The sequence below is a fragment of the Temnothorax americanus genome, unplaced genomic scaffold (assembly GCF_048541705.1).
Source record: "Temnothorax americanus isolate GAGA-0224 unplaced genomic scaffold, ASM4854170v1 Scaffold23, whole genome shotgun sequence".
Classification (NCBI taxonomy): Eukaryota; Metazoa; Arthropoda; class Insecta; order Hymenoptera; family Formicidae; genus Temnothorax; species Temnothorax americanus.
This window is the reverse complement of record NW_027509371.1, coordinates 2,977,739-3,005,000: the sequence shown is the minus strand read 5'-3', so window position 1 is coordinate 3,005,000 and position 27,262 is coordinate 2,977,739. Positions and strand designations below refer to the sequence as shown.

At 32.3% G+C, this 27,262-nt stretch overlaps 4 protein-coding genes and 1 pseudogene across 7 annotated transcripts in view; 1 reads left to right on the top strand and 4 right to left on the bottom strand.

The window, feature by feature from the left end:
- The window catches only part of LOC143898480 (uncharacterized), a 1,846-nt pseudogene extending 996 nt beyond the window's left edge, over positions 1-850 (top strand). Inside the window, exon 3 of the transcript XR_013257224.1 lies at positions 35-850. The product of XR_013257224.1 is annotated as an uncharacterized LOC143898480 (transcript). The remainder of the gene's footprint in view (positions 1-34) is intronic.
- Positions 851-1,472: 622 nt separating this feature from the next.
- LOC143898320 (fatty acid synthase-like) lies at positions 1,473-6,252 on the bottom strand. Its single transcript, XM_077407695.1, has 6 exons — positions 6,212-6,252; positions 4,561-5,201; positions 3,939-4,420; positions 3,523-3,777; positions 2,201-2,452; positions 1,473-1,729 (listed from the first exon to the last, which is right to left on the bottom strand). Exons 1-6 carry the CDS (start codon positions 6,250-6,252, stop codon positions 1,622-1,624), a joined length of 1,779 nt encoding a protein of 592 aa, XP_077263821.1. The 3' UTR covers positions 1,473-1,621.
- Positions 6,253-9,307: 3,055 nt separating this feature from the next.
- LOC143898319 (uncharacterized) lies at positions 9,308-10,662 on the bottom strand. Its single transcript, XM_077407694.1, is given in 5 exon segments — positions 9,308-9,449; positions 9,619-9,764; positions 9,868-10,165; positions 10,368-10,450; positions 10,453-10,662. Coding segments are annotated over 5 exon segments (879 nt in total).
- Positions 10,663-12,077: 1,415 nt separating this feature from the next.
- Positions 12,078-14,706, bottom strand: LOC143898476 (uncharacterized). 3 transcript variants are annotated; one of them, XM_077407988.1, is made up of 7 exons: positions 14,073-14,706; positions 13,663-13,782; positions 13,422-13,539; positions 12,801-13,068; positions 12,487-12,603; positions 12,334-12,424; positions 12,078-12,230 (listed from the first exon to the last, which is right to left on the bottom strand). In XM_077407988.1, exons 1-7 carry the CDS (start codon positions 14,214-14,216, stop codon positions 12,081-12,083), a joined length of 1,008 nt encoding a protein of 335 aa, XP_077264114.1. In that variant the 5' UTR covers positions 14,217-14,706; the 3' UTR covers positions 12,078-12,080. The 3 variants fall into 3 exon arrangements, with proteins under 3 accessions (XP_077264114.1, XP_077264115.1, XP_077264116.1); XM_077407989.1 differs by having other exon boundaries at positions 12,078-12,221; XM_077407990.1 differs by having other exon boundaries at positions 12,900-13,068.
- A 60-nt stretch (positions 14,707-14,766) lies between these two features.
- LOC143898318 (uncharacterized) lies at positions 14,767-27,215 on the bottom strand. Its single transcript, XM_077407693.1, has 18 exons — positions 26,595-27,215; positions 26,068-26,187; positions 25,829-25,946; positions 25,170-25,431; positions 24,922-25,038; positions 24,759-24,849; positions 24,480-24,625; positions 24,187-24,319; positions 24,045-24,089; positions 21,798-22,040; positions 20,774-20,893; positions 20,491-20,659; positions 19,817-20,078; positions 19,530-19,643; positions 19,376-19,466; positions 18,697-18,833; positions 17,658-17,790; positions 14,767-17,582 (listed from the first exon to the last, which is right to left on the bottom strand). Exons 1-18 carry the CDS (start codon positions 26,736-26,738, stop codon positions 17,529-17,531), a joined length of 2,499 nt encoding a protein of 832 aa, XP_077263819.1. The 5' UTR covers positions 26,739-27,215; the 3' UTR covers positions 14,767-17,528.
- Between the last annotated feature and the right edge of the window lie 47 nt (positions 27,216-27,262).

The window sequence follows — 27,262 nt, the reverse complement described above, 5'->3', positions numbered from 1 at the left end:
ACCCTACAAATGACAATTTATTTACGCTTTTCAGCACTTGTAGTTGGTGGACTATTTGTTAGTATTATAGTTCAATTTTGGTCAAATTTAATTAATATTGATGTACCGATGAATATATCTCACCAACGGTCACGTCATTTATTCATTATAACGGAGTATTTCGTCGATCAAGAGAAGTATTTCCATTTGATTTTGTTCCATATATGTACGTAGCTTTTTCCATCGGAGCGACTGTAATGGTAGCAATAGGTACAATGCTTATTACGTATGCTCAATATACCTGTGAAATGTTTAGAATTGCTAGGTAGGAATCATAGACGTAAAAATTACCATATCACATATATAACAGTCGAATAACAATTGAGACTGTTATACAATAAGTTATACACAAAAGTGTTATCTTTATATAATATAAAAAATTTTTTGGTAAAAGTTTGTTTTTAGCTGAAAAATTGTCATTTAATAAATTGATATATAATTGCAACATAACATTTGTAGCTATCGTATTAAACATGCAATGAGTATTGACATTTTACAAAAATTTACGCTAAAAAATAAGATTCTGATGACCAATTTATGCGGTCGACATTCACCGGCAAGCTATGAAGTTTGTATTTACGTAGACGATATATTCATGCAATATACGTTTAATAATATTTTGTTTTGGAAGACTGTCTATTTTGCTTTTTGTTTTGGAAGACTGTCTAGGCATTTGTTGTCCGTATTCGAGATAATGATGTTTTGCTTAATAACGTCTGGAGTGATTTGTGTGAGCATCAACTATTTCAAGTATGTTTTTGAATTTGTATAATAATGTATGAGAGCTATCCCAAAGTTATTCATATTAATAATAATACTGTCCAATAAATGTGTCGAGAAATTGATTCCTAAGATTTTTCAGATCACATCATCTGGAAATAATGTTGAGAAATTGTTGTTTTCGTTTATATTTCTATTTGCTGCTGTGACGTATATGTTTATAGCCAACTAGATTGGGCAGAATTTAACGGATCATAATAATCACGTACTTTCTGCTGCGTAAGAAATATTTCATGAAATAGAGTATGTTAATGTTTATATTTTAAGAGTTGTTTTATCAAAATAAAAATAAATTAATATTACTGTAAAATAAGTTGGCGTAAACACGAAGTTAACTAACAGAGATCTGTCTCAATTTGTCATTCATTATGCACATACAATTTTATAGGTACAATGTGCAGTGGTATAGAGCTCTAATACACATACAGAAGATGATATTGTTCCTGTTACAAAGACAAACCAAGGAGTTTACTTTGAGTGTGGATAAATTATTTCATGCATCTATAGAATGTTTTGCCACGGTAAGATGATATAAAATATCTCAAAAGAGTATCATATTAGAAATAAATGTTATTAAAGGAAACATTTTTAATTAGCTGGTTAAGTTTTCGGTATCTTACTTTAGAATAACTTATAGAATCAGAAATTTTAAATATTTATATATTGTCCGTATTTTATTTCAACTTATAAAAATTACAGATCCGATTTTATAGTTTATTACAAATTATATAGACTATATTTTTTATATTTTATATATGTATGTTAAAATACGTATATGCAATTATATTCAGATATAAACATATTATTCTTCCACCCATTCTTCATTAATAGCTGATATAATTTTGACGTTGTCCATCATTGTGACGTGAGTACCTTCCACGTAATGAATTTGCACTTTACCTTCGGTAATCTGAAATAGTATATTGTGCACCAAGAGGCGAAAGTAGCGTTTTTCAGACGAATGTGAAGTTTGCCGCCCGAAGACGAGGGCGGCAAATCACACGAGTCTGAAAAAACTTCCGCCCCGAGGTGCACACGATATTTTTCACAATATTTTTACGGAAAGTTTGACTTCCATGCCTAGAGAGAGGCGAGATTGGTCAATTTCAAGTCAGGACTTACTTTCCTTTCTAGGGCGGAAAGTGATCACTTTTGTGCCGCTAAACAGGGACGAAAGTGGTCAATTTCCTCCCTAAGGAGGAAAGTGGTTACTTTCCGCCCGCTATGCCGCCCTGGCGTGAAATTGGCCGCTTTCGCCCCTCTTTACAGGCATGGGAAGTCGAACTTTCCGTGGAGGTGTTGTGAAAATAATTTTTTTGTTATAAAGTTATCTTTAAAATTAGAATCTTATTTTAAAGATTTCTATTTGAATCAAATTTACCTTATGTAAACCATAATCCTCTTCAGTAAAAGAGATCATTGGGAGAGTAGGTTTCAACAATGTTATAGATGATTTAAGGCGTGGTAATGAAGATACATCATAATTCTGTATAGCGATTATATGATTGTATATTGTCGAACACCCAACTTTTTGATTTTTAGTGGTCAAGGCATTTAACTCTTTCGGAAAGTAAGCGTGGAATATTTCTAATTTCTCTTCCCATGTGTTACATCTATCTAGCTCTAAAACAAGCTACAAATAACAATATATTAGCATTTTGTGCAATTAATAAGAAGTATACTAAACTAAAAACACTATCTGCATTTCAACAGCAATATAAAATAGTACAATTTTCGAAATTTTGGCAAAATTTTTCGATATTTTTGTTTTTTGTATTACTAATTTCTAAAACTCCTTCCATAATCATTAATACTCATTTATTATGTTTTGTACCTCTAAAATTATTGCTATTATTTAATTATCATTTTTATACTTCTTTAAATATAATAAAAAACATTACAATTATTGCAAATTTATTATTAATTTTGCTTATTCAACGGTATATGATTTGTAGTCTATATATTTTACACACACACACACACACACACAATATGAAATCTTAAAGAATAATATTTATGTTATGATATTATACATTATTTTATGTGTATGATCTTATTTTATCTCGGCAAAAAATTTTTTATATAAAAACATTTAAATATATATAATCATATAATATTGTATAAAATATTATATAAAATATGTTCACATATGTCCACGTGTGTCTATATATGTTATTTTTTTCTTGTATAATCTCTGTTCGTATGTACAAGAGAAATAATAAGAAAAAGAATTAGAAAATAATTAAAAGGGTAATTTTTGCATTGTTCATTTATTTGCCTATATATAATTATATGTAATTATATATAAATGTAATAATGTATATAGAAAATATGATTATATATGAGCAATTTTTTCACATTTGCACAGATTTTATTTTTTTGTAAAAAACAATGCAAAAATTATCCTTTTAATTATTTTTTAATTCTTTTTCTTATTATTTTTCTTGTACATACGAACAAAGATTATACAAGAGAAAAAAACGTAGTTGGACATAAAATGGACATATATGGACGTTTTATGTAATATTTTATATAACATTATATGATTATATATATATTTAGATGTTTTTATATAAAAAAATTTTTACCAGAATTTAAATTTATTTAACCTTATATAAATTTAAATAAAATGAGATCATATATATAATATATATTTTTTTTTTGCAATAAAAACTCAAAGTACATTTTCCATAATTTACTAACCATTTCCTGGTTAACTGCAGTGTACATTTCCAACACAAAAAGTAATATTATATTTTCTAATTCATGTTGCGAAATGCAGCTAAAATATTGATTAAGCCAAAATTTCATTTGATCAGGGGCTCCATCTATCAGTATTAACCGTCCTGAGAAATCATTAGCTTCTAATAATCTTGCTAATTCGATGGCAATTAAGGATCCAAATGAATAACCCACTATTAAAAATTTCTTTTGATTTCTCATTTTCTTTAATATGTGCTAAGAAAATAAATATGAATTAATGTATATATAAGCTATAATAATAAGACTTGTAGTTGTTAGATATTACTTATATATGTATTTATATATATAAATATAAATTAATTATTAAATAATGAAAATTTTGAAATAAAAAGTTTAAATAATTTACGACTTCGTACAGGCAGTAAATAAGCGGCTAACTTCATCACTGATTGACTTTGATCTAAACTTTGAATATTAAGTGTACTATGTTGCAAACACGTTGTTGAATATTTAATTCCTGATGCTATGGATTTATATATGCTTGAACATCCTTCGATTCCTGGTATGAGAAATACATAGTCCCCATCAACCTCCTTTTTTGTAGCAAGTTCTACAAGAATATTTTGAACAAAGTCTGAGTTGGTTATTTTTCGAATTAGCAAGCCCAAACCTTCCTTATTATTTGTATCAATTTCATTTATGTCGTTCGTTGTTCTCAGCTCGGCTGTATCTGTCATTTGTTTGAGTTTAGCGAAAGTAAGATTTCGGATATCTTGCGCCGTCAAAAAGACATCGAACTCTCTTTCTAATGTCTGCTTAATTTCTACTGCCATCATTGAATCCATACCCACCTCGGCCAGAGATATGTTTTGTGCTATTGTGTTTACATTTTTCAATCCTATTTCAAATTAAATTAAAAATTAAGAATAAATTTTATGTTATTCTGTGTAATATTCTTTAAAATAGTATACTAATGATATACTTTCTATAAATACTTCAGGGATTTTTATTATATTAGCTGCTTAAAAAATTGCTTACCCATGATGTGAACAATTGTTTCATAAATATTCATTGATCCACTGATATTTGCACCTTTTTCAGCAACAACCATACTGCTTACAACAGGTCGATCTTGTAACAGAAATACTTCTAATGTCTCCAAACATGAAGATATTCGTTGTTGCAATGTACCTCCAATAACCAATTCCTTATTTTCTTCTTGCCTATCTGCCACGAGTCCGACATCACCAATAGCACCCCATTGTATCGCTAAACCGTGTAATCCTTCTTCCATCCTTTTCTCACAGATTCTCTCCATTACGGAATTAGCCATCCCATAATTTGTCTGGCCTGCGTTTCCTCTTCCACACGACACGGAGGAAAAAACGACAAAATGCCGAAGTTGCAGACAAATCTTTCTCGACAATTCGTCCATTTTTTTTGTCATCCATGCTTTTGATTTGAATGAATCCTCGAACGTTTGAGGTGATTGATTTTGAAATATACAATCTTTTAAAACAACTGCAAGATTAAATATGGCATCCACTGGTGCTCTTTCTTCAGCAAATTTTAATAGGGATTCACAATCTTCATGTTTCAAAGTATCATCGACAGTAACGATCTGTACATCCACACCGTGAGATCTCCATAGCCGTATAGTAGATATATCAATAAGAGACCTAACTCGGGAGCTCCGAGGGGGGGTGAGGGGCGGGGGGGGAAGGCGCCGGGGGGGGGACAACTTGGTGGCGAGGGGTCAGCCGGGGGGGGGGGGGCAACTTGGTGGCGAGGGTCAGCCGGGGGGGGGGGGGGCAACTTGGAGGCGAGGGGTCAGCCGGGGGGGGGGACAACTTGGCGGCGAGGGGTCAGCCGGGGGGGGGGGGCAACTTGGTGGCGATAGGTCAGCCCGGGGGGGGGGACGACTTGGGTGGCGAGGGGGAGCGGGGAAGGGGGGGGGACGACTTGGTGGGCGAGGGGTCAGCCGGGGGGGGGACGACGACTTGGTGGCAAGGGGTCAGCCGGGGCGGGGGGGGGACGACTTGGGTGGCGAGGGGAGCGGGGGAGGGGGACAACAACTTTGTTGGTGAGGGGGAGCGGGGGGGGGAAGGACGACTCGTTGTGAGGGGGAGCGAGGGGGGGGGTGGGCGGCGAGCGTGTCGGGGACATGTTTATTAAATATTAATAAACATATCGTATTGACAAGAGGTACCGCCGAGGGGGGGGGGGGGGTAGGTGTCCACTTCTACCCGAGGTTGGTCCCCGGGGTGGGGATCGTCACTTTATCGGCGCGGGAGTATTACAACGGCGCCGTTCGGCTGCTGGAATTTTATCGGCGAATATAAACAAAAACAGCGAGTTAGACATTTGACTCCACAATGATCTCACCCTTCTAGAACATGCGAGCCGCCATTCGGTTACGGCGTCTCACTACAAAAGCGAGCGTCGATGGCCCTACGACGGTTTGAAGATAAAATAGCCGAGGTAAACAATTGATAAAATGTGTCACCGATGACGATTTAACCGTTGCGGAGTCCTTTTCATGTTTTTTTTCTAGGAAGAGCCGCTGCCGATTACGATTTAACCGTCGCGGTGGTATTCGGTTATGGCGCGGCATATTACAAAATGCGAGCGCCGATATCCGGCTGCTGGAATGTATAAACAAAATATGTCTAACGATAATTATACGAACGCATAGCATCCGTTGTCGCCAGGATGATTATGGATCCACATCTTGTGGATCAGTCTTCGGCTAGTTTTCGCGACGCGAACGTTCATATTCGAGGGTGAAGTTTTTTTTGTGTCAAGTATTCAATACAGAAGAATATTTTTCACGATAAAGGAGATGACAATAATTCCGATATGGATCGCGAGTTAACGGACGACAGTGACTACTTCAGTGACGACGACGACAATCATGAAGAAGTCATCGATAGAATAGTGCTAAATTTACGTGAAAGACATTGCGTAATATATTTTTATTATTCAACGGGTGGTGCACTTGCACTATGTGCTCCGTGTATGGTTGCACTATGGGACCTTGATTTCGGCATGTACGCTCGCCTAAAACACTTCGTTGAGAGACGCGGAACGACGCATGGCCGGTATTGTTCAAGATGTCGTGAATCATTGTTTATGATATTTCCGCGTAATATGTGCCCGATTTGCACACGATAAGAAAAAAACATTATCCGCGGCTCTTAAAAATTGATACTTGGGGCTAAAGTTCTTGTGGCGAGTAAGCGGTATAAAAAAACATTTTTTTCAAAAAAACAGTGAACAATAATTTCGATGGCAACAATGGATGTAGATTCATCCGACGAGGATCGTCCGTTGTCGCCGGACAGCACCTATAACAGCGATGAAGACAAGACAATAACCGTAGAGAAGTTATGAAAAAAATAGTGTCGCGTCCCGATTTTTAGCGTTGGATGGGACGTACAAAGTGTTGCGCAATTTATTTTTATTTTGAATACGGCTCAGATAACTTGTGTTATTCGTGTATGATCGCTTCACCAGACACTGGTGAGCACATACGTGAAACGTCGAGAGCATGTAACCGAGCGCGTACGACGTAATGACCATTCAATTTTGCACAGATTGTCGTAATACTCCATTGTTTCAAATATATCCATGCAACATGTGCCCGATTTGCATGAAGTATAAAAAAAAACATTATGCGAGTGGGACATTATACAAAACGTGCACAACATGGTGTGGATAATTGAAGAGGAAATCTGTGGAGCCTCCAAAATCTGACGATGATATACAAATGGAATGTATTACAACAGATATCATCGATGGTTTGCGTGAAGAAGATCAAGGAGTGAAATTGACGGATGTGCAACGAATATCGCCGGTGCAGTTTCTTCGCGATCGCGAACTCGGTATACGCGGAACCGGTCAACGCTTCGCTAGACAAAGAGTCGCTATCAATACCGATTCTCCTTATAATTGGGAGTCTAACGTTAGACGAAAAGTGTATCGACGGCTGCGGGACGAGTGCGTTAGCGAGGAAGAATCACGTGCAGCTCGCCGTGCTACGTTGTGCCGTATCAAATTAGACCTATTGTTGACTATCGCTATTGGGCGTCTAAATTTTGTGAACAGCTCTATGATTGTGAAGCACATACATTAAGATTCTACAGGTATTGGAATACGTCGAATGGTGGTGATGAACAATTCGATACGTTTGTATATGTACCCTGCCCGTATCAATAATCCTAATCATCTATTGATGTTTCAAAAAACCTTTGAACGTGACTTTGATGATGTTGATAATTGGGAGCATAATCATGGATTTAATGTCCCCTACTTCAGTTCTGATTCTTTTATGTTTGCGCACTTTCGCATTCAAAGTGGCAAACGATATTGTCCAGCGTGCGATCGAATCACGTGCAAGTGCTCCATCGAAGAATGTGATGTTATTTAAAAAAGACAATATTAAAAAACAAAAAACATGGAACATCTCGATAAAACGGAACGCGACCTGGTAGAAGGATCCAACCAAATCGCTACCTTGGGCGAATATCTCGCATGGGAACAGCGATGCGAGAAGTTTATTGAGGCGCTCGAGAAGACGTCGTTCCAAACGCCGCGGCTCTCAGACGGCCTCAACTGTCTGAAACAGATCATCGTGAGGCAAAATCGCCGCCTCGACGGTGGCGAAACCTCTATTACCGAGACGGTTTCGTCCATTCGAGTGGTTAGTCACGCGGCGGGCCTTAGTTAGCGTCACGAAAACGCGGAAAGACTCGTATGGGCGAGAGATCGAGCCCGCGGTCGAATGGCGTGTATTGAACCGTGCGGTATAAATATTCGATTAAAAAAATCGTTAAAATAGGATTCTATTAAAGATAAAAACTTTATAACAAAAAAAATTATTTTCACAAACACCCCCCTTTTTTCCAAAAACGAAAAAAAAAAAAAAAAAAAACAAAAAAAAAAAAAAAAAAAAGTTTGTTTTTTTCGGGGATTTTTTTTTTTGTTTTTTTTTCCCCAGCCTGTAAAGAGGGGCGGGAAAGCGGGCCAATTTCAAGCCCAGGGGCGGCGCCATAAAGCGGGCCGAAACCGAAAAAAAGTAAACCTTCTTTCTCGTTTAGCGAGGGAAAATTGACACTTTTTCGTTTCCCGTTTAGAGAGGGGACCAAAAAAGTGTTTCACCTTTTTTTTCCGCCCTAGAAAGAAAAGTAAGTCCTGACTTGAAATTGACCAGTCTCGCCTCTCTCTAGGCATGGAAGTCAAACTTTCCGTAAAAATATTGTGAAAAATATCGTGTGCACCTCGGGGCGGGTTTTTTCAGACTCGTGTGATTTGCCGCCCTCGCCTTCGGTTCGGGCGGCAAACTTCACATTCGTCTGAAAAACGCTACTTTCGCCCCTTGGTGCACAATATACTATTTCAGATTACCGAAGGTAAAGTGCAAATTCATTACGTGGAAGGTACTCACGTCACAATGATGGACAACGTCAAAATTATATCAGCTATTAATGAAGAATGGGTGGAAAAATAATATGTTTATATTTGAATATAATTGCATATACGTATTTTAATATACATATATAAAATATAAAAAATATAACCTATATAATTTGTAATAAACTATAAAATTGGATCTGTAATTTTTATAAGTCGAAATAAAATACAGACAATATATGTATAAATATTTACAATTTCTGATTCTATAAGTTATTCTAAAGTAAGATACCGAAGACTTAACCAGCTAATTAAAAATGTTTCCTTTAATAACATTTATTTCTAATATGATACTCTTTTGAGATATTTTATATCATCTTACCGTGGCAAAACATTCTATAGATGCATGAAATAATGTATCCACACTCAAAGTAAACTCCTTGGTTTGTCTTTGTAACAGGAACAATATCATCTTCTGTATGTGTATTGGAGCTCTATACCACTGCACATTGTACCTATAAAATTGTATATGCATAATGAATGACAAATTGAGACAGATCTCTGTTAGTTAACTTCGTGTTTACGCCAACTTATTTTACAGTAATATTGATTTATTTTTATTTTGATAAAACAAGTCTTAAAAGATAAACATTAACATACTCTATTTCATGAAGTATTTCTTACGCAGCAGAAAGTACGTGATTATTATGATCCGTTACATTCTGCCCGATATAGTTGGCTATAAACATATACACAACAGTACCAAATACAAAAACAAACGGAAAAAAAAATTCCTCAACATTATTTCCAGATGATGTGATCTGAAAAATCTTAGGAATCAATTTCTCGACACATTTATTGGACAGTATTATTATTAATATGAATAACTTCGGGATAGCTCTCATACATTATTATACAAATTCAAAAACATACTTGAAATAGGTTGATGCTCACACAAATCACTCCAGACGTTATTAAGCAAAACATCATTATCTCGAATACGGACAACAAATGCCTAGACAGTCTTCCAAAACAAAAAGCAAAATAGACAGTCTTCCAAAACAAAATATTATTAAACGTATATTGCATGAATATTGTCGACGTAAATACAAACTTTATAGCTTGCCGGTGAATGTCGACCGCATAAATTATGCCCTCGGTCATCAGAATCTTATTTTTTAGCGTAATTTTTTGTAAAATGTCGATACTCATTGCATGTTTAATACGATAGCTACAAATGTTGTGTTGCAATTATATAGTAATTTGTCAAATGACAATTCTTCAGCTAAAAACAAACTTTTACTAAAAATTTTTTTATACATCATGTTATATATATAAAGATAACACTTTTGTGTATAACTTGTATAACAGTCCCAATTATTATTCGACTGTTATATATATGATATAGTAATTTTTACGTTTATGATTCCTACCTAGCAATTCTAAACATTCCACAGGTATATTGAGCATACGTAATAAGCATTGTACCTATTGCTACCATTACAGTCGCTCCGATGGAAAAAGCTACGTACATATATAGAACAAAATCAAATGGAAATACTTCTCTTGATCGACCAAATACTCCGTTATAATGAATAAATGACGTGACCGTTGGTGAGACATATTCATCGGTACATCAACATTAATTAAATTCGACCAAAATTGAACTATAATACTAACAAATATTCCACAAACTCCAACTGCTAAAAAACGTAAATAAATTGTCATTTGTCGAATGTAATATTATAAAATTATTTTATGTATACCCCGTACACATGTGTGTATGGCATGAAATATCTTTTAATAAAATCAAATTTTATTGTAAGACTGTAATATCGAGCTCCTAGATGTATCATTTTTCTGTGAGCTTCTAAGTATTACTAGAAAGACTGGAGACATCAGTGAGTATGCGTTACCCTACTCTTTTCGCTGGTCGATTGAATATTTCACATCTTATATTTTCTGATATAAATTTTAACGCAAACATAATTTATGTCTATAATGTTGATTGCGTAAAAGTTTGCTAAAACATCCAAAAGCCCTTAATTCTATCAATTTTTCAGCAAATTGCGGATATTAATGTTATCAATTTACCGCTAAAGATATATCGACAGATGTATTTTTCTCACGAAATTGAGCTACTCGCAAGAAAACCGCGCAGGCGTATTTTCTTCTTTTCAGCGCCGAAACTTCATTCCAGTACGCGCACTCATATATAGGTTACACTTGCTTCTCTGACAGACATATTCTCCAACTTCAACTCTCTCGATGTCGGAGCTTACTTGGTAAAGTTATAATTTAGAAATGGCGAGAATTTTTTAACCAATATTAAATACCAAATTCATGTTATTTCTATCTAGTTTTCTGTATCATCTACTATTAGTCATATTCTTGTTTTTTTTACTATATTATACAAATATTATTTATTATTGATAATCCTAACATATTTATATGTAATCGTTGATACCAAATAAAATATAGAGTATAAGTAGCTAATGTTTAATAGAAAATTGCTCATAAAAATTGTATTTCAATGCATCGCAGAAACTTGATGTAATAATACCTTGATTTGTATAATTTTTATCTTTTATATCTTTATTAACAATTTTACATAAATATCTGCGCATTTTTAACAAAAATTAATATTTTTATTTTCTAACCATGAATACTATTGATACTAAGCTTAAATTATATCCTCACCTTGCTGTTATTAAATTCATACTTGCTTCGTCATCGTGTAGAATATATGACGGTAAAGTAAGATACCGAAGTCTTAACCAGCTATAATTAAAAATGTTTTCTTTAATAACGTTTATTTTTAATATGATACTCTATTGAGATATTTTATATCATCTTAACGTGGCAAAACATTTCATAGATGCATGAAATAATTTGCCAACACTCAAAGTAAACTCCTTAGTTTCTCTTTGTAACAGGAACTATATCATCTTCTGTATGTGTATTGGAGCTCTATATACCACTGCACATTGTACCTATAAAGTATATGCAGAATGAATGACAAATTGAGACAAATCTCTATTAGTTAATTTCAGTGTTTACGCCGATTTATTTTACAGTAATATTAATTAATTTTTATTGATGAAACAACTCTTAAAAATGATATATTCTATTCCATAAAATATTTCTCACGCAGTAGAAAATACGTATTTATTATGATCCGTTATATTCTGCCCGATATAGTTGGCTATAAACATATATATGACACTAGTAAATAGAAATATAAACGGAAACAACAATTCTTCAACATTATTTCCAGATGATGCAATCTGAAAAATCTTTGGAATCAATTTCTTGACACATTTATTGGACAGTATTATTATTAATATAAATAACTTCGGGACAGCTTTCGTACATTATTATACAAATTCAAAAACATACTTGAAATAGGTTGATGCTCACACAAACCACTCCACACGTTATTAACCAAACCATCATTATGTCGAATGCGGACAACAAATCCCTAGACAGTCTTCCAAAACAAAAAAATATTATTAAACGTATTGAACGAATATTGTCGACGTAAATACAAACTTCATAGCTTGCCGGTGAATGTCGACCGCATAAATTATCCCCTCGGGCATCAAAATCTTATTTTTTAGCGTAATGTTTTGTAAAATGTCGATACTCATTGCATGTTCAATACGATAGCTATAAATGTTGTGTCACAATTATATAGCAACTTATTAAATGACACAATTTTTCAGCTAAAAACAAACTTTTACCAGAAAATTTTTTACCATGTTATACATATAAAGATAACACTTTTGTGTATAACTTATATAACAGTCCTAATATTATTATTGGACCGTTATATAATATGGTAATTTTTACGTCTATACTCCTACCTAGCAATTCTAAACATTCCACAGGTATGTTGAAGATACGTAATAAGCATTGTACCTATTGCTACCATTACAGTCATTCCGATGGAAAAAGCTACGTACATATGGAACAAAATCAAATGGAAATACTTCTCTTGATCGACGAAATACTCCGTTATAATAAATAAATGACGTGACCGTTGGTGAGATATATTCATCGGTACATCAACATTAATTAAATTCGACCAAATTCGAACTATAATACTAACAAATATTCCACAAACTACAAGTGCTAAAAAGCGTAAATAAATTGTCATTTGTCGAATGTAATATTATAAAATTATTTTATGTATACCGTACACATGTGTGTACGGCGTGAAATATCTTTTAATAAAATCAAATTTTATTGCAAAATTGATAGCTACTTTTCTATATTATTCAATTTATAAGCATATTTGCCATTTAATGCAAATACGTGATATTAATGCTTTAATAGGCCCATGCAATAAAATAAATCATATATAAATTTATGTATGTATGAAAGTTATAATATGCTAAAGTCGATTTCACTCTATTTGACAGTTTATTGTTAAATATTAAATCGAAAATATGATTACATGCAAAAATCAATAAATATTGCCTTACCCGTAAGCGTAATCGTGTAACGATTAGCGATACAACTATATTTTTTTACAATAGCAATTTCGTTTTTATCCCTTAATTTGTTAAGTATATGTTGAAGCTCCATCAATAACTTTTTCACCTGCCATTTTTTATTATCTTTCTATACTATCGTTGTAAATATTAAAATACTTTTTGTTATAAAAATATATTTGACGGACAAGTTAATCCTATTTAACGGATGCTCTGTAAGCCATTAACTTACAACTTCAATGTTAAGACGGAATACGTTATAATTTATTATAAACATTGTAAAGAAAGATACGGGAGACAACACTTTGGTAACAAGGTCCGAAGTACATTTTAATAATATTAATGGTGTCAGCTGCAAATAGAGATAGTTTTACAGAAATTCGTGTATAAGTATCTGTTATTAATACTATTAATACTATTTATACATAAAAGTTTTAATACAGGATACAGGCACATGCATATAGTGTTAAAAAATAAATTGCATGCGCATAGCGCATCTTGTAGTATTTTAATTTGATACAAAAATCAAATTGCAAAATATAGATTAAAATAAATTATTAAGCAGTGAAAGATTGTCGTTGTCATGTACAGTAAAATAATAAAAATTGATTTTATAATAACATTACAATATTCTTGTCTTACCTGAAATATAATACTCGCTGACAGAATAGCAGAGAAAAAAATAAACTGAAATTGAGTAAATTTTGATTGCTGATAGGGCCATAAACCAACAGCAAGCAATAGAAGTCTAATGAGACTGTAATATCGAGCTTCTAGATGTATCATTTCTCTATGAGCTTCTAAGTATTACTGCGAATACTGGAGACATCAATGAGTATGCGTTCTCCTACTCTTTTCGCTGTCAATGGAATATTTTACATCTTATATTTTCTGATATAAATTTCAACGCAAATTTCATAATTTATCTCTCTAATGTTGATTGCGTAAAAGTTTGCTAGAACATCCAAATGCCCTTAATTCTATCAATTTCTCAGCAAATTGCGGATATTAATGTTATCGATTTACCGCTAAAGATATTTCGACAGATGTATTTTTCTCACGGTATTGAGCTACTCGCAAGAAAACCGCGCAGGCGTATTTTTCTCTCTCTCTCTCTCTCTCTCTCTCTCTCTCTCTCTCTCTCAGCACCGAAACTTCATTTCACTGCAAGCATTCGTGGGATACACTTTCTCAAGAGTCCTCAAGAGCCCTTAAGAGGGACGTCTCTCAGCTGAAATTTTTTCGATGCCGGATCTATCTGGGATAAAACTTCAATGACTTCGTAAGATTAATATATATTTGTAAACTTGAAATTAGCGATCGGCGTAATTCTTATGTTTAATAAATGTTAGGTATTAAGGGGATCCTAAAGCCGTCTGTAATACCGGTTTTTTTTTCTTAGCACTAATCTTTTAATTGGCTTTATAGAAGTGCAAAATTTTTGTCTAGAATTAAAGTACGCATCAAAATCTAGGTCATGGTGGTCAAATTTGTATCGAAAACGAGAAAAAATTAATATTTTTTGTTATACGTGACGACCACCACATATAAATTCGACCACCATGACCTAGATTTTGATGCGTACTTTAATTCTAGACAAGAATTTTGCATTTCTATAAAGCCAATTAAAAGATTAATGCTAAGAAAAAAACCGGTTAGGATCACGGCTTTAGGATCACCTTAATCTCTTAGCTATCCCATTGTCTGTAATTACATAATTCACTGCTGGTATTAGTATTTCTTTCTTTTTATTTAATTTTCAGCACATACATTATTTATTAACTAAAACTTACAACTTAAATATTTACATATATATCAAGACAAAATAAATTAATTAAAAATAATGTTTAATTTAATATGTAAGTAACACATTGAGCACTAAAAAAATCTTACTTTGTAACAATATAAAGTATTTAAACATGCGTTATTCATATTTCAATTAGAGCTAATACAATGACCAATTTCAATGCCACTGCAAATACTTGTGATACCAATATCTTGATTTTAATATCTTATTAATCACCTCATTTAGCAGGAAAATAACTGCATTACGCATGTTCAAAAAAGATATGGATTTTTTAACCCTGAACATCGTTATTTCTTCATTAACTATATCTTCAGTATGGTAATAATAAATTATTTATGTTCATTTTGTTATCGTGTAGAATGTATAAGAGTAAAATAAGATACCGAAGCCTTCACTAGCTGCAGTTATATACATACTCTTTTATTGCATTCATTTTCAAGTTACTATTCTAAAATATTCTACGAAATATTACCGTGGCAAAACCTTCCATGGATGCATCAAATACTCCATTAATATTTAAAGAAAATTCTTTGGCTCTTCTTAGCAACAGCAACAGTATCATTCTTTGTATATGTAAAGGGGTTCTGTACTACTGAACGTTGTATCTACGAGACTGAATATAGATAGCACTGATAGCAGATTACCAATTGAAAATAAGAATTTTTTTATTAATGAATTTCAACGTATATATAGGATGATCTATTTTGAACTATAAATAAAAATATCTTGAAAATGACTGAGTTAAAAAAATTGAACACATGGATGTTGAAAAGGTTCGAAGGAGTCGTTAAAACATTGCAGAAAAAATTCAATAGGTGGAAAAATCTTGGAGATTTCAATTATCCTAATTTTTTTAAATGAAACCCAGTACTTTTTTTATTACATAATGAAAGAGCGTGAAGAGACAAATTCATTCATATCTTATGTTGTAATGTTTTATTTACAAATTTTTTTAATAAATCAGTAAAATCAATTCGGAATTTAAATTAAATTGCAGAAAGTCCTATTTGTTTCGTTACGCTATTCTTATCGCTATTAAAAGTAATATGTAATGTGTTCATATACGAGGGGGCTCCGTTTGCCTACATTCCCGATTGCCAACAGCTTCGTTTGCCCACAACATTTTACCGACAGCTTCACTTACCAACATTCCCGATTCCCTACAAGAATTATTGCGCACAGGTAATAATTAAAAATACGAACGCACGTTTGCGCACGTAGCCTTATTACGCACAAACATATGACTTTGTTACAAACTTGCAGATTGCACACATGACTTTATTGCGCACATACACATTGCACACATAATGTTATTGCTCTAGTTTTATGGGCAAGATTCCGATAATTGTGGCGTCACAATGTAAAAGTGATTTCTGAAGGTATTTTTAGCGAACAATAATTAGCGAGAAAAATTCCACGACCAATAGACACCATTAATAAGCAATATTAACGCCTATATACTTCTTAAGTTGAATAATGCACGCTAGATCTTGAATCTATCATAAATGTAAATGGAAGTGTACGGTGGACCTCGCTTCACGTAAGTTAAAATCTATTTGGAATAGTACTAGCTTGGACCTTGTTTCGCCCTGCTGCACATGAGGGTGTGAGGTAAACCTCGCTTCACGTCCCACACAGCACATGATATCATTAGTATATACTGAGTATATATGGAATATACTGATTACATACAGTATATACGCAGTATATACAAATGATATCATGTGCTGTATGGGGTGGTAAATTGAAAAGTCGAACCGTACAATGATAGACCTCGTTTCGCTCCTATAAGCAGAGGTAAGATGTGTAAACCTCGCTTCGCGTAGAAATCCGTGTATATGCGCAATAAAGTCATATGTGCATTATGTGAGCAGTAACGTTATGTGTGCAATGTGTATGTGCGCAATAAAGTCATGTGCGTAATAAGGCCATGTGCACAAACGCACGTATATGCGCAATAATGCTTGTAGGCAATCGCTCTGTAAACAATCGGGAATGTTGGCAAATAGCACCCTCCCTTCATAACAAGTTGCGCGTTGGAAAAATCTTACATAACGGCAATAGAAAACATTTAAATACATTATGCGCTATTTATATGTGAACTATAACTAGTACAATGACCGATAACAATGCAATAGATAAACATAAAGTATCAATTAGTTTAATCTTCACTTTTAGCATAGAAATATTTATCCACACGTTTAAAGATATATCTATTTATTTTCTAAGCATAAATACATTCGTCTATTTAACTATGTTCTCACTATCGTGTTACTAAATTTGTATATGTTTCATGACCGTGTAGAATGTATTACAGTGAAATAAGATATTGAGGTCTTGACCAGCTGTAATTATAAACATTCTCTTTTATTCAATCCGGGTGTAATGTAATACCGTCGATAAATTATACATTATATTACCGTAGCGAAACACTCCATTGATGCCACAAACAGTTTACCGATTCTTATTTTAAATTCCTTAGTTCTTCTTTGCAACAAGAATAATATCATTCTTTGTATATGTAAAGGAGTTTTATACCACTGGACATTGTACCTACAAAAATGACCCAGAGAGCACAAAGATGTCTAAAAGATGACTAAAAGATGACAGATTTTCGGCATAGATATCTTTTCGTTGGAGCTTAAAGTCAACTAAAAGATGATTAAAGATAACTTATATCCCATTAAATGTTGTCTTATAGCCAAAACTTATAAAATAACTAAAAGACATCCGATATTAGACATCTTTTAGCTATCTTTTAAAATCATATTGTGGACATGTTTTTGTTTTTTATGTTTCATATAAATTTGGTTTATATAAATGAAAGGTTTATGTTAATAAAACTTAAAATTATAATTTCAAAAAATATTTTATTGCAACGAAAAAGCATTTCATTTCAATATGTTACTTTTATATAGATTGCACAATAGAGCCGATATTCTTCACATGTTGTATGACAAGTTAAGCATATTAATTAGCTGCAGAAAGAAGGTCTCGAGTTTCTAGAAATCCTCCATCTTACAGCCAATCGGTACGCTTGACAAAGCTTGTCGTACGACACATGAAATATATCAACCTAATGTATATGTACAAAAGACGTGCAGCGACAACGTAACAATAACAATACTGCCGTTAAAAGTTATAAAAGGCCTCTTGGTCATGATATACATTACGGGAATTCTTGCGCATGCACATTTAAAAAAGCGTCAAGTTTTAGACATATTTTAGACATTTTTTCGTCTAGCCGAAAAGACAACTATATAAAAATACATCTTTTTGTCATCTTTTAGTTTTTATGCTATCTGGGTGAACATGACATTCTAACTTGAAATAAAAATTTTTGTATTAGTTTACTGCACGCGTTAAGAGCTAATTCTTTCTGCATCAAGACAACTTCTACATTTGCTGTTACTGAAGAATGAATCTCTATACGTTGTCTATCATATGAATATTTCTTACGCAGTAGTGAATACGTGATTATTGTGGTCAATTATAATCTGTCCCATAAAATTAGCTAAAAACATATGTAAGGTCGCTAGTAACGCAAATGCATATGGCAGAAATAGTTTCCCGATATTATATTCAGATGATGCTACCTGAAAAAATAAAAAAAAAACGAATTTTATAGGAATTAATAAACTCTAATATACAATATATGTCCATCAACGACAATAAATTTTTTTCATTTTTAGTGCAAAGATTACAAGTGATTTATACAGATAAGAGATATTGCTGTAAAACGCTTATTTCACACGAGTACAAATCAGAATGCGTTCTGATTTTACATTACAGACTTTATTGACTTTAACATTATAGTTGTAAAAGTTGTTTCACGATTACATCTATGAGCAATATAGCTCATTAAGTGGTAGTCAAAATGGTCATAAATGGCCCATCTTTGAAGTTTTCCCATTTTCCCCACACTTTGACAGCAAATGTCACTACGTGATTTCAAAAAAATATAAGAAACCATGCAAATTTTACATGTCGACTTGAGGGCAAAAATCAGCCACTTTTTAACAAACTCGATTATGGCATGTCTACCTTGTCGATTTTTGCCATTTACTATACAATATACAATATCACTAATAAATTTCGGAGTAGCTTCATATATTATTACACGTTATAGGCAACTTACTTGAAACAAGTTTAAGCTCAAAGAAAACACTGCACATGCTAATAGGTAAAACAGCATTATCTCTATTGTTGATATAAAGTGCCTGTTTAATCTTCAAAAACAAAATTAATATTATTATGAATATTGCATGAATATTGTCATCGTAGATACAGACTTCATAGCTTGCCGGTGAATGTCGACGGCACAAATTATGCCTTCAATCATCAAATTCTTATTTTTCAGCGTAGTTTGTAGAATGTTGATATTTATTGCATTCTCGATACGATAACTGTAAACATTTAGATCGTAATTATATTTCGTAGTAATTTATTAAATGACGCAATTTTTTAGTTAAAAAATTGTTATTTACTTATTGTTACATTTATTTTAATATGTTACTTAAAGATATAAACTTCTAGTTACATTTCATATTATTAAGGTCATTTCTGTATGTATTCGTACCTAGCAATTCTAAACGTTCCACAGATATGATAAATATATGCAATTCCCATTGTACCAATTGCTGTTGCTACAATCCCTGCAATGCACATAGCTGCGTTGATGTACAACAGAATAAAATAAAAATACTTTTCTGGATCGATGAAATACTCCATCGTAAAGAGAAATTGATGTGATCGAGATTCATTCGTCGATAAATCAACATCAGCCATATTTAACGAAAATTGCACTATAACGAGAGCAAACATGCAGCAAACTCCAAGTACTACAGAATGTTGGAAAGAAGATATTATTCAATTTATTATGCATAACATTTAAAAAAATTTATTACGTATACTAAAAAATAGCTAGTTCTCTTTTGAATTTTATTTATAAACGCTATTTTTACTAGTAAATTTAACTAATAGCTAGTTCCCTTTTGAATTTTATTTATAAACACATTTGCTATTTATCACAAACACACGTACGTGACAAATGTTATAACAGAATCATATATACTTAGATATAATATAGACAGACACGCATGCACGCGCGCACATACGTAAGCACGCTTACTCCCATGCACATTGTGCTCGCGCGCACGCACGTATGTGTGTGTATGTATGTATGTGTATATATACGTCAACACTGAGTTATTATAATCTGTCAAAATTTATTTTGTTTCCTTCATAGCTTACATATTATATCATAACTTTGATTATATCCAAAGCCAATAAAAGTTGTCTTACTTGTAAGTACAACCGTATAATGTTTCGCAGTGCACACATATTTTTTCATGATAGCGATTTCATTTTTATTTATTAGTTTGTTATGGATGTGCTGAAGCTGTATCAATAAATCCTTCACCTGTCATTCCAACAACTCTTGCATACATCAAAGCAAATATTTTAATATCTTAAAAATTAACTAATCAGGAAAAGCTATTTCGTTTAACGAATATTTCATAAGTGATTAACTTACACCTTCGATGTTAAAACAGAACGTGTTATATTCTATTATAGGAATAGTCATGTAAATCATGCAAGACAAAACATTCATTAAGACTTCGAAAGTACATCTTAATGTTAAAAATGCTGCCAACTGTTAGTAATCAAATTTATTAATTTTCTTTTGACATTTTGGATAAATAATAGTTACAATATAAGTAAACATTAACAAAAAGAGGACCCAGGTCTTACAACCTTGGCCTTGACATATATTATAGAAGTCACTTTTCTGAGTAATCTTCATAAGGTTTTAGTCGTCGTTCGTTGTTTATTAAAAAATTATTAACAAAAAAGTTTAAGAAGTATAACAGTTTGTGTCAGGGCTAAGGGAAGTAATTTGTTGATATATTGTTGAAGTATTGTTGACACATGTAGGCGTAGGAAGGGCTTCGACCCTTCCTCTGTAGCAAGGGTGGGTGGGGGCGGACGTCAGTTAGTGTGGAAAGTTGAAAACCCAAACCGTACAATCCTGTCCAGAGAACCATCCACGCGAAACGAGGTCCACCCTACCCTTGCTTACGGACGAAACGAGGTCTATCATTGTACGATTTGGATTTTCAACTTTCCACGTGAACCAAGGTCCACCCCCACCTTTCCGTGTTGAAGGGGGTGGATCGAAGCCCCACATGTGTACTGTTTATACACACATATCAGCAAATTACTTTCCTTAGTACTGACATAAACTGTTAGGTATACATATTTCTCAGTTATATTTGTTATTAACTTCTTAATAAAGAACGAGCGACGACTAAAATCTTCTGAAGGTTACTCAAAAGGGTTACCTCTATAATATATTTCAAGATCAAGGTCGTAGGAGTTGAGTCCCCTTTTGTCAACGTTTACCACAATATATTTGATACAAATATCATTGCATAACGCAGAGTGAGACAAATAAAAATATAGTAAAAAAACTGCCGTATAATAACTTATACATAATGATGTAATTATCATGATTTGCAATTTATGCATATTTGATGCATATTATGATATTTTCTTACCTGAAATATAATAAACGTTGTGAATATAATAGAGATGAAAATGTGTTGAAATCTGGCAAAGTTGGATTGTTGGTAGGGCCATAAGCCGATAGTGAGCAGTAGAATTTTATTTACGCTAAAATACTGATCTTCTTTAAGGATCATATCTTCGTGAGGTCCGGAACGTGAGTAATTGTTAAGAAGTCCATAACGTACGTTCATCCCCTCTTTTCTCCATCGATCGACTGAACGTTCTTTTCTCTTCTAGTGTAAATTGTAGTGCAAATATCATAAATTATATAATGGGCCAACAGATCGTTATATCATTAAATACAATTTAAAATCATTTCTTTGAACTATGGCTGAAATAAAGAATTGTATTATTTTCTTTTTTTATTAAAAAGAAAGGTTTTTATGAGAAATCGAAAGTCACGCAAGCGCATTCCCTCTTTTCCAATGACTCTACTTTATTCTCACGTACGCATTCGTAAGATACATTTGTGTAGCTCCTCTGCCAAAGGAACAATCGCAGTCTATAATCCTATTGATACCGGACTTACATGGTAAAACTTATAATTTAAAATTGATCAGATTAGGTAAATACGCGACACTTCAAATAAAGTAAACTTCAAATTGATTAATTGGTTTTTAGCAAATATTGATTATATTAATTATTTATAATATATTATCGCTATTAAAATAAATTATCGCTAATATTGTTCTTTTTTTGCGTATATTTCGACGTAAATTCTTTAATTGACCTTACAATACGGTCGTGCAAATCCATTATGAGATCGGAACACACTTAATTTGACAAAATAACGAATTGTGGCATGGGAAAAAAAAAGGTAATGTAAAATTTTCAATTATACGTTGTGTATATGTATATAGACTATAGAGTCATAAACTCAACGATTATTACGATTTAGATGCATTGGAAAAATCTGAAATGCTAATTTTGATTTGATTAATTTTAATTTTTTATTTTAACAGTATTTAATTACCCTATAGACTCAAAAAATAAATTGTTTTAAACATAAATACCGTTGTCTTTTTATTATATTTCCAACACGATATTAATAAATTCATGTTTGTTATGTTTTTTTATCGCCGTGTAGAATATATATATATATATATATATATATATATATATATGTGGCAGTACCTAAAATAAGATACTAGGAGAATTTCACTAGCTGTAAACGTACTCTGTTATTGTAACATGCACTACTGAAATATTTTATATTCTCTTACCGTAGCGATACACTCCATGGATGCGTGTGAAGTAGCTCAGTAGTCTACCGATATTTAAACAAAATACTTATACGATTCCTCTTTGCAGAAATAGTATCATTTTTTGTATAAGTATAAAGGGATTCTATACCACTGAACGTTGTACTTACGGCATTGAACATAGGGAATCGCTAACTTTAGATAAAAATTTTGTCATCAAATAACTTGCCATATATATTGATTTGTTTTGCAACAAATCAGTTTCTACATCTATTGTTATTATATCCAGAATGTTATTTAATTTCAAAAAAAATTATTGTGTTTTTTCCATAAAAAAAAGGAAAGCTTTTTAATCGAAAGTCACGCGTATTCCCCCTTTTTTATGTCTCTACATCATTCTCGCGTGCACACATTCGTAAGATACTACGTTTAGTCTTTGAAAAAAGCATTCATCAATAACTCGACTATTTCAACATCCGTCTTATTAAATAAAACTTGTGTCATTTTAAAAGATAGCAATTAGATGACGTTCTTGTTATTATACTTTTATGTTACAAGTTAATAATTATGTGATTTATGTGTTAGCCGATATTATGTACGGACAAGTCAGCTATCAAATAATTATATTAATTATTCCTCGTTAGACATACGTTTAGTTCTTTATATTTTTTAAATTTTTTAGCATGTATGTTATTTAATAATAAAAATTAAACCTATCTTTAGTTATAGACTTATTATGAAAACAAGAATTATTTATTTCGAAGTACTGTTCAACTCATGCGTGTTGGTATAGATATCACGCACGGAAAATAAAGACCAAACTTGAAAAAGACACATAAAATGATTACAATGTATTTTTATATATCAAGTATTATCATATGCAATGTTCAATGTCGATAAATTAAATATGTATGTTGGATTAAATCATTTTATTTCTTTGCGTCTTTTTTAATACTAAAACTTTCTACATGTGTGTGAGATACTGCTTATTAACATTTATTTCTCCCTGTTTATATCTGATTTAGATCGTCATACCACAGATAACATGACTGTAAAGTAAGATACCGAAGCCTTTACCAACTGGAACCAAAGTCAACCTTTTTTATTCTATTTGTTTATAATATACTATATTTGAATACATATATTTAAACAAAGGTATCTTATTGTATCTTATTACCGTAGCAAAGCATTGGATGGATGAAACCAATATTCCACCGACAATTATAGTAAAATCTTTGGCGCCTTTTAGCAACAAGAAGAGTATCATTCTTTGAATATGCAAGGGAGCTACATACCATTGAACGCTGTACCTACAAAATTATAGGGTCATAATCATTGATTTGAAAGAAAGACGGGAAGATTTATGACTAATTTATGACTCATTTGATAGTCATAGTAATAGTACTACTTTAATTTTAACACAGACATCCACAAAGTAAACTATCAATATCTCGCAAAAAAGTCTCTTACGCAGTAATGAATACGTGATTATTGTGATCTATGATATTCTGTCCACAAAAGTTGCATATAAACAAATACAATATATTAATAAATACAAAACTAATAGGGAAGAAAGCTTCATCAATAGCTTCTTTCGAGGATACAACCTGAAAAATCTACAAAATACAAGATTGCAATTAATTATCTACGTTTTAGCAATCCTCATTTTACTATAGTTTTATTTCTTTAACAAGAATTAAAATTATCGTTTGTTCAAAAATAGATTTGAAAATAAAATCCAAAACTTACCCGAAGAAAATTGAAACATAAGGAAATGATAAAGATCACCGTTAAACTCAAGAACATTGTTTCAAATCTAGTTACTAAATATTTGGATAATCTTTAAAAACATAAAAATATTAGTGCATATATTATGTGCATATATCTATATGTATGAATGCGTATATCTAACCTCATTGCTTCCCGATGAATATCTACAGCGCACATTAAGCTTCCGGATTTGGAAATTCTATTTTTTAGGCTAATATCTTGTGAAATATTGATCTTCATTGCACGTTCGATACGATAACTATAAATAATTATACAATTTTTTAAGGACATTTTTTGAAAGATAAACATTATCTATATACCTTCGTCTAATAGCAATAATTTTATTCATAACTCGAATGTTTGTGTCCATTTTATATATTCATTTCATACCTAGAAATTTTGAACATTCCAAAAATAAGCTGAAGATATCCAAGAAGCATTGTTCCTGTTGCTATTGTTGCAGCCGATCCTATGCAAAATGCTACGTTTGTATGTAATAGGATTAAAAAGAAATATTTTTCTTGATCGACAAAATATTCCGTTACGAATTGCATTCGACGTGGCTGAGATATATTTACTGATAAAGCAACGTCAAACATATTCACCAAATATTGAACGATAATAGTAAAAGATATTCCGCAAACCGCAGCTGCTAAAAAGCGTAATTGTTATTTAAATTTTTGCTATTTGGTTTTTCAAAATTGTTCTATGTGTGTCATGTATCATAAATATGTATTTTAAAATATAACATATCTTTTACCATGACTATAATCAATTTCTACGGCACAATTGGTAGCTATGTATTTAATAGCTATTTACACATTTTATTTGTCTTATAGACATTTACTACTAATTGCTTTAAATACGTATAATAAATACTTTTTACAAACTTTTTAAACTACACATATGCATAATATATATGTATATGCAAAGGAATTATGAGACAAGCCATAATTTTGTTATATATTGAAACTCATTTTCTTCCACTCTAATATTTTAACAATGTAGATGTATAGAAAACGTAATCGCATAAAAAAATATTGCTTTACCCATAAGTACAGCTGTATAACGTTTCGCATTGTACCCATATTTTTTTATGATCGCAATTTCTCTTTCATCCTTTAATTCGTCATATATATGTTGAAGTTCCATCAATAAGTTTTTTACCTATTATTCCAGCAACATATTCTTATATTGTCTTTGTATACATCAGAATATATTTCGCGTATAAATATTTATTTGGTTGTAAAGCTTTATTTCACGGCTATGCCATATATTCGCAACTTACAGTTTTGATGTTAATACAGAACGAATTGTAGTGTATCAAGTAAACAGTAAAGAAAGATGCGGAAGACACAACCTTGGCAACGAGATCAAGAGTACATCTTAAAGTTATAAGTGACGTTAGCTGCACACAATAAATAATTTTATTTAATTTTATTTATAAATATATAACTCTAAGTATGTACTCTAAAAAAGTAATTACAATGTATTTAATATAAAAAGTTGGACTGTGAACAGTATAGATTGAAATCAATTGCGCTGAAAATTTTCTCTTTTTATACATTTCTTGTTTTAAATCACGTCATTTTAACACGATTGAGTGTATTAACTTTTAATTTAATACGATTAAACATGTTAAATAACGTAATTTAACACATAAAAAACATGTAAAAAAAGCTTCAATCAAATGTTATTTCTAGACGTGTTATTTTGATGCGTGTAAAAATAACACACTTGGATTTGTAATGCGTTGAGAATGTTGAGATCAATTGATATTATGAGTACAATGAGTACAATATATTGTTCTCTTACCTGAAATATAATACTCGTTGTCAGAATACTGGAGAGGAAAATGAATTGAAATCGAGTGAGTTTGGATTGTTGATGAGGCCACAAACCGATAGCTAGCAATAGGATTTTATTGAGACTGAAATACTGAACTTCCAGACGGATCATCTTCCTATGCGCTCCAAAACATTACTGCGAAGACGTCGACGACCGACGGTGTGCTCATCCCCTCCTTTTTTCACTAATCGGTTAAATTATTCCATATCGTTTTTCTCTTACGTAAATTTCAACGTAAATTCCGTAATTGACTGTAATGCACAGTTGAGCAAGTCCACCGTGAGATCGGAACACGTTCGATTCAGCAAAATTCTGAGTAAGATGCATACCATTCTTTATAACATAATTTACGTAATCGATTTGTTGTTTAAAATAATTCGACGCATGTGTCTTTTCCATGAAAAACTGAACTATATCTAGAAAAGCTACGCAGGCGCATTTCCTCCTTTTCAGTTTTAAAACTTCATTCAAGTACGAGCATTCGTGATAAACACACTTCGTCTTCGAAAGAAATATCTTTTAACCCGTTTATCTCTTAACCTTTAAATGGCTCTAACCCTTTTGATGCCGACCTTATCTAGTAAAGCTCATAATTAAAGGTAATTTAAATATTGATGTGCTATATCTAGTGCTAA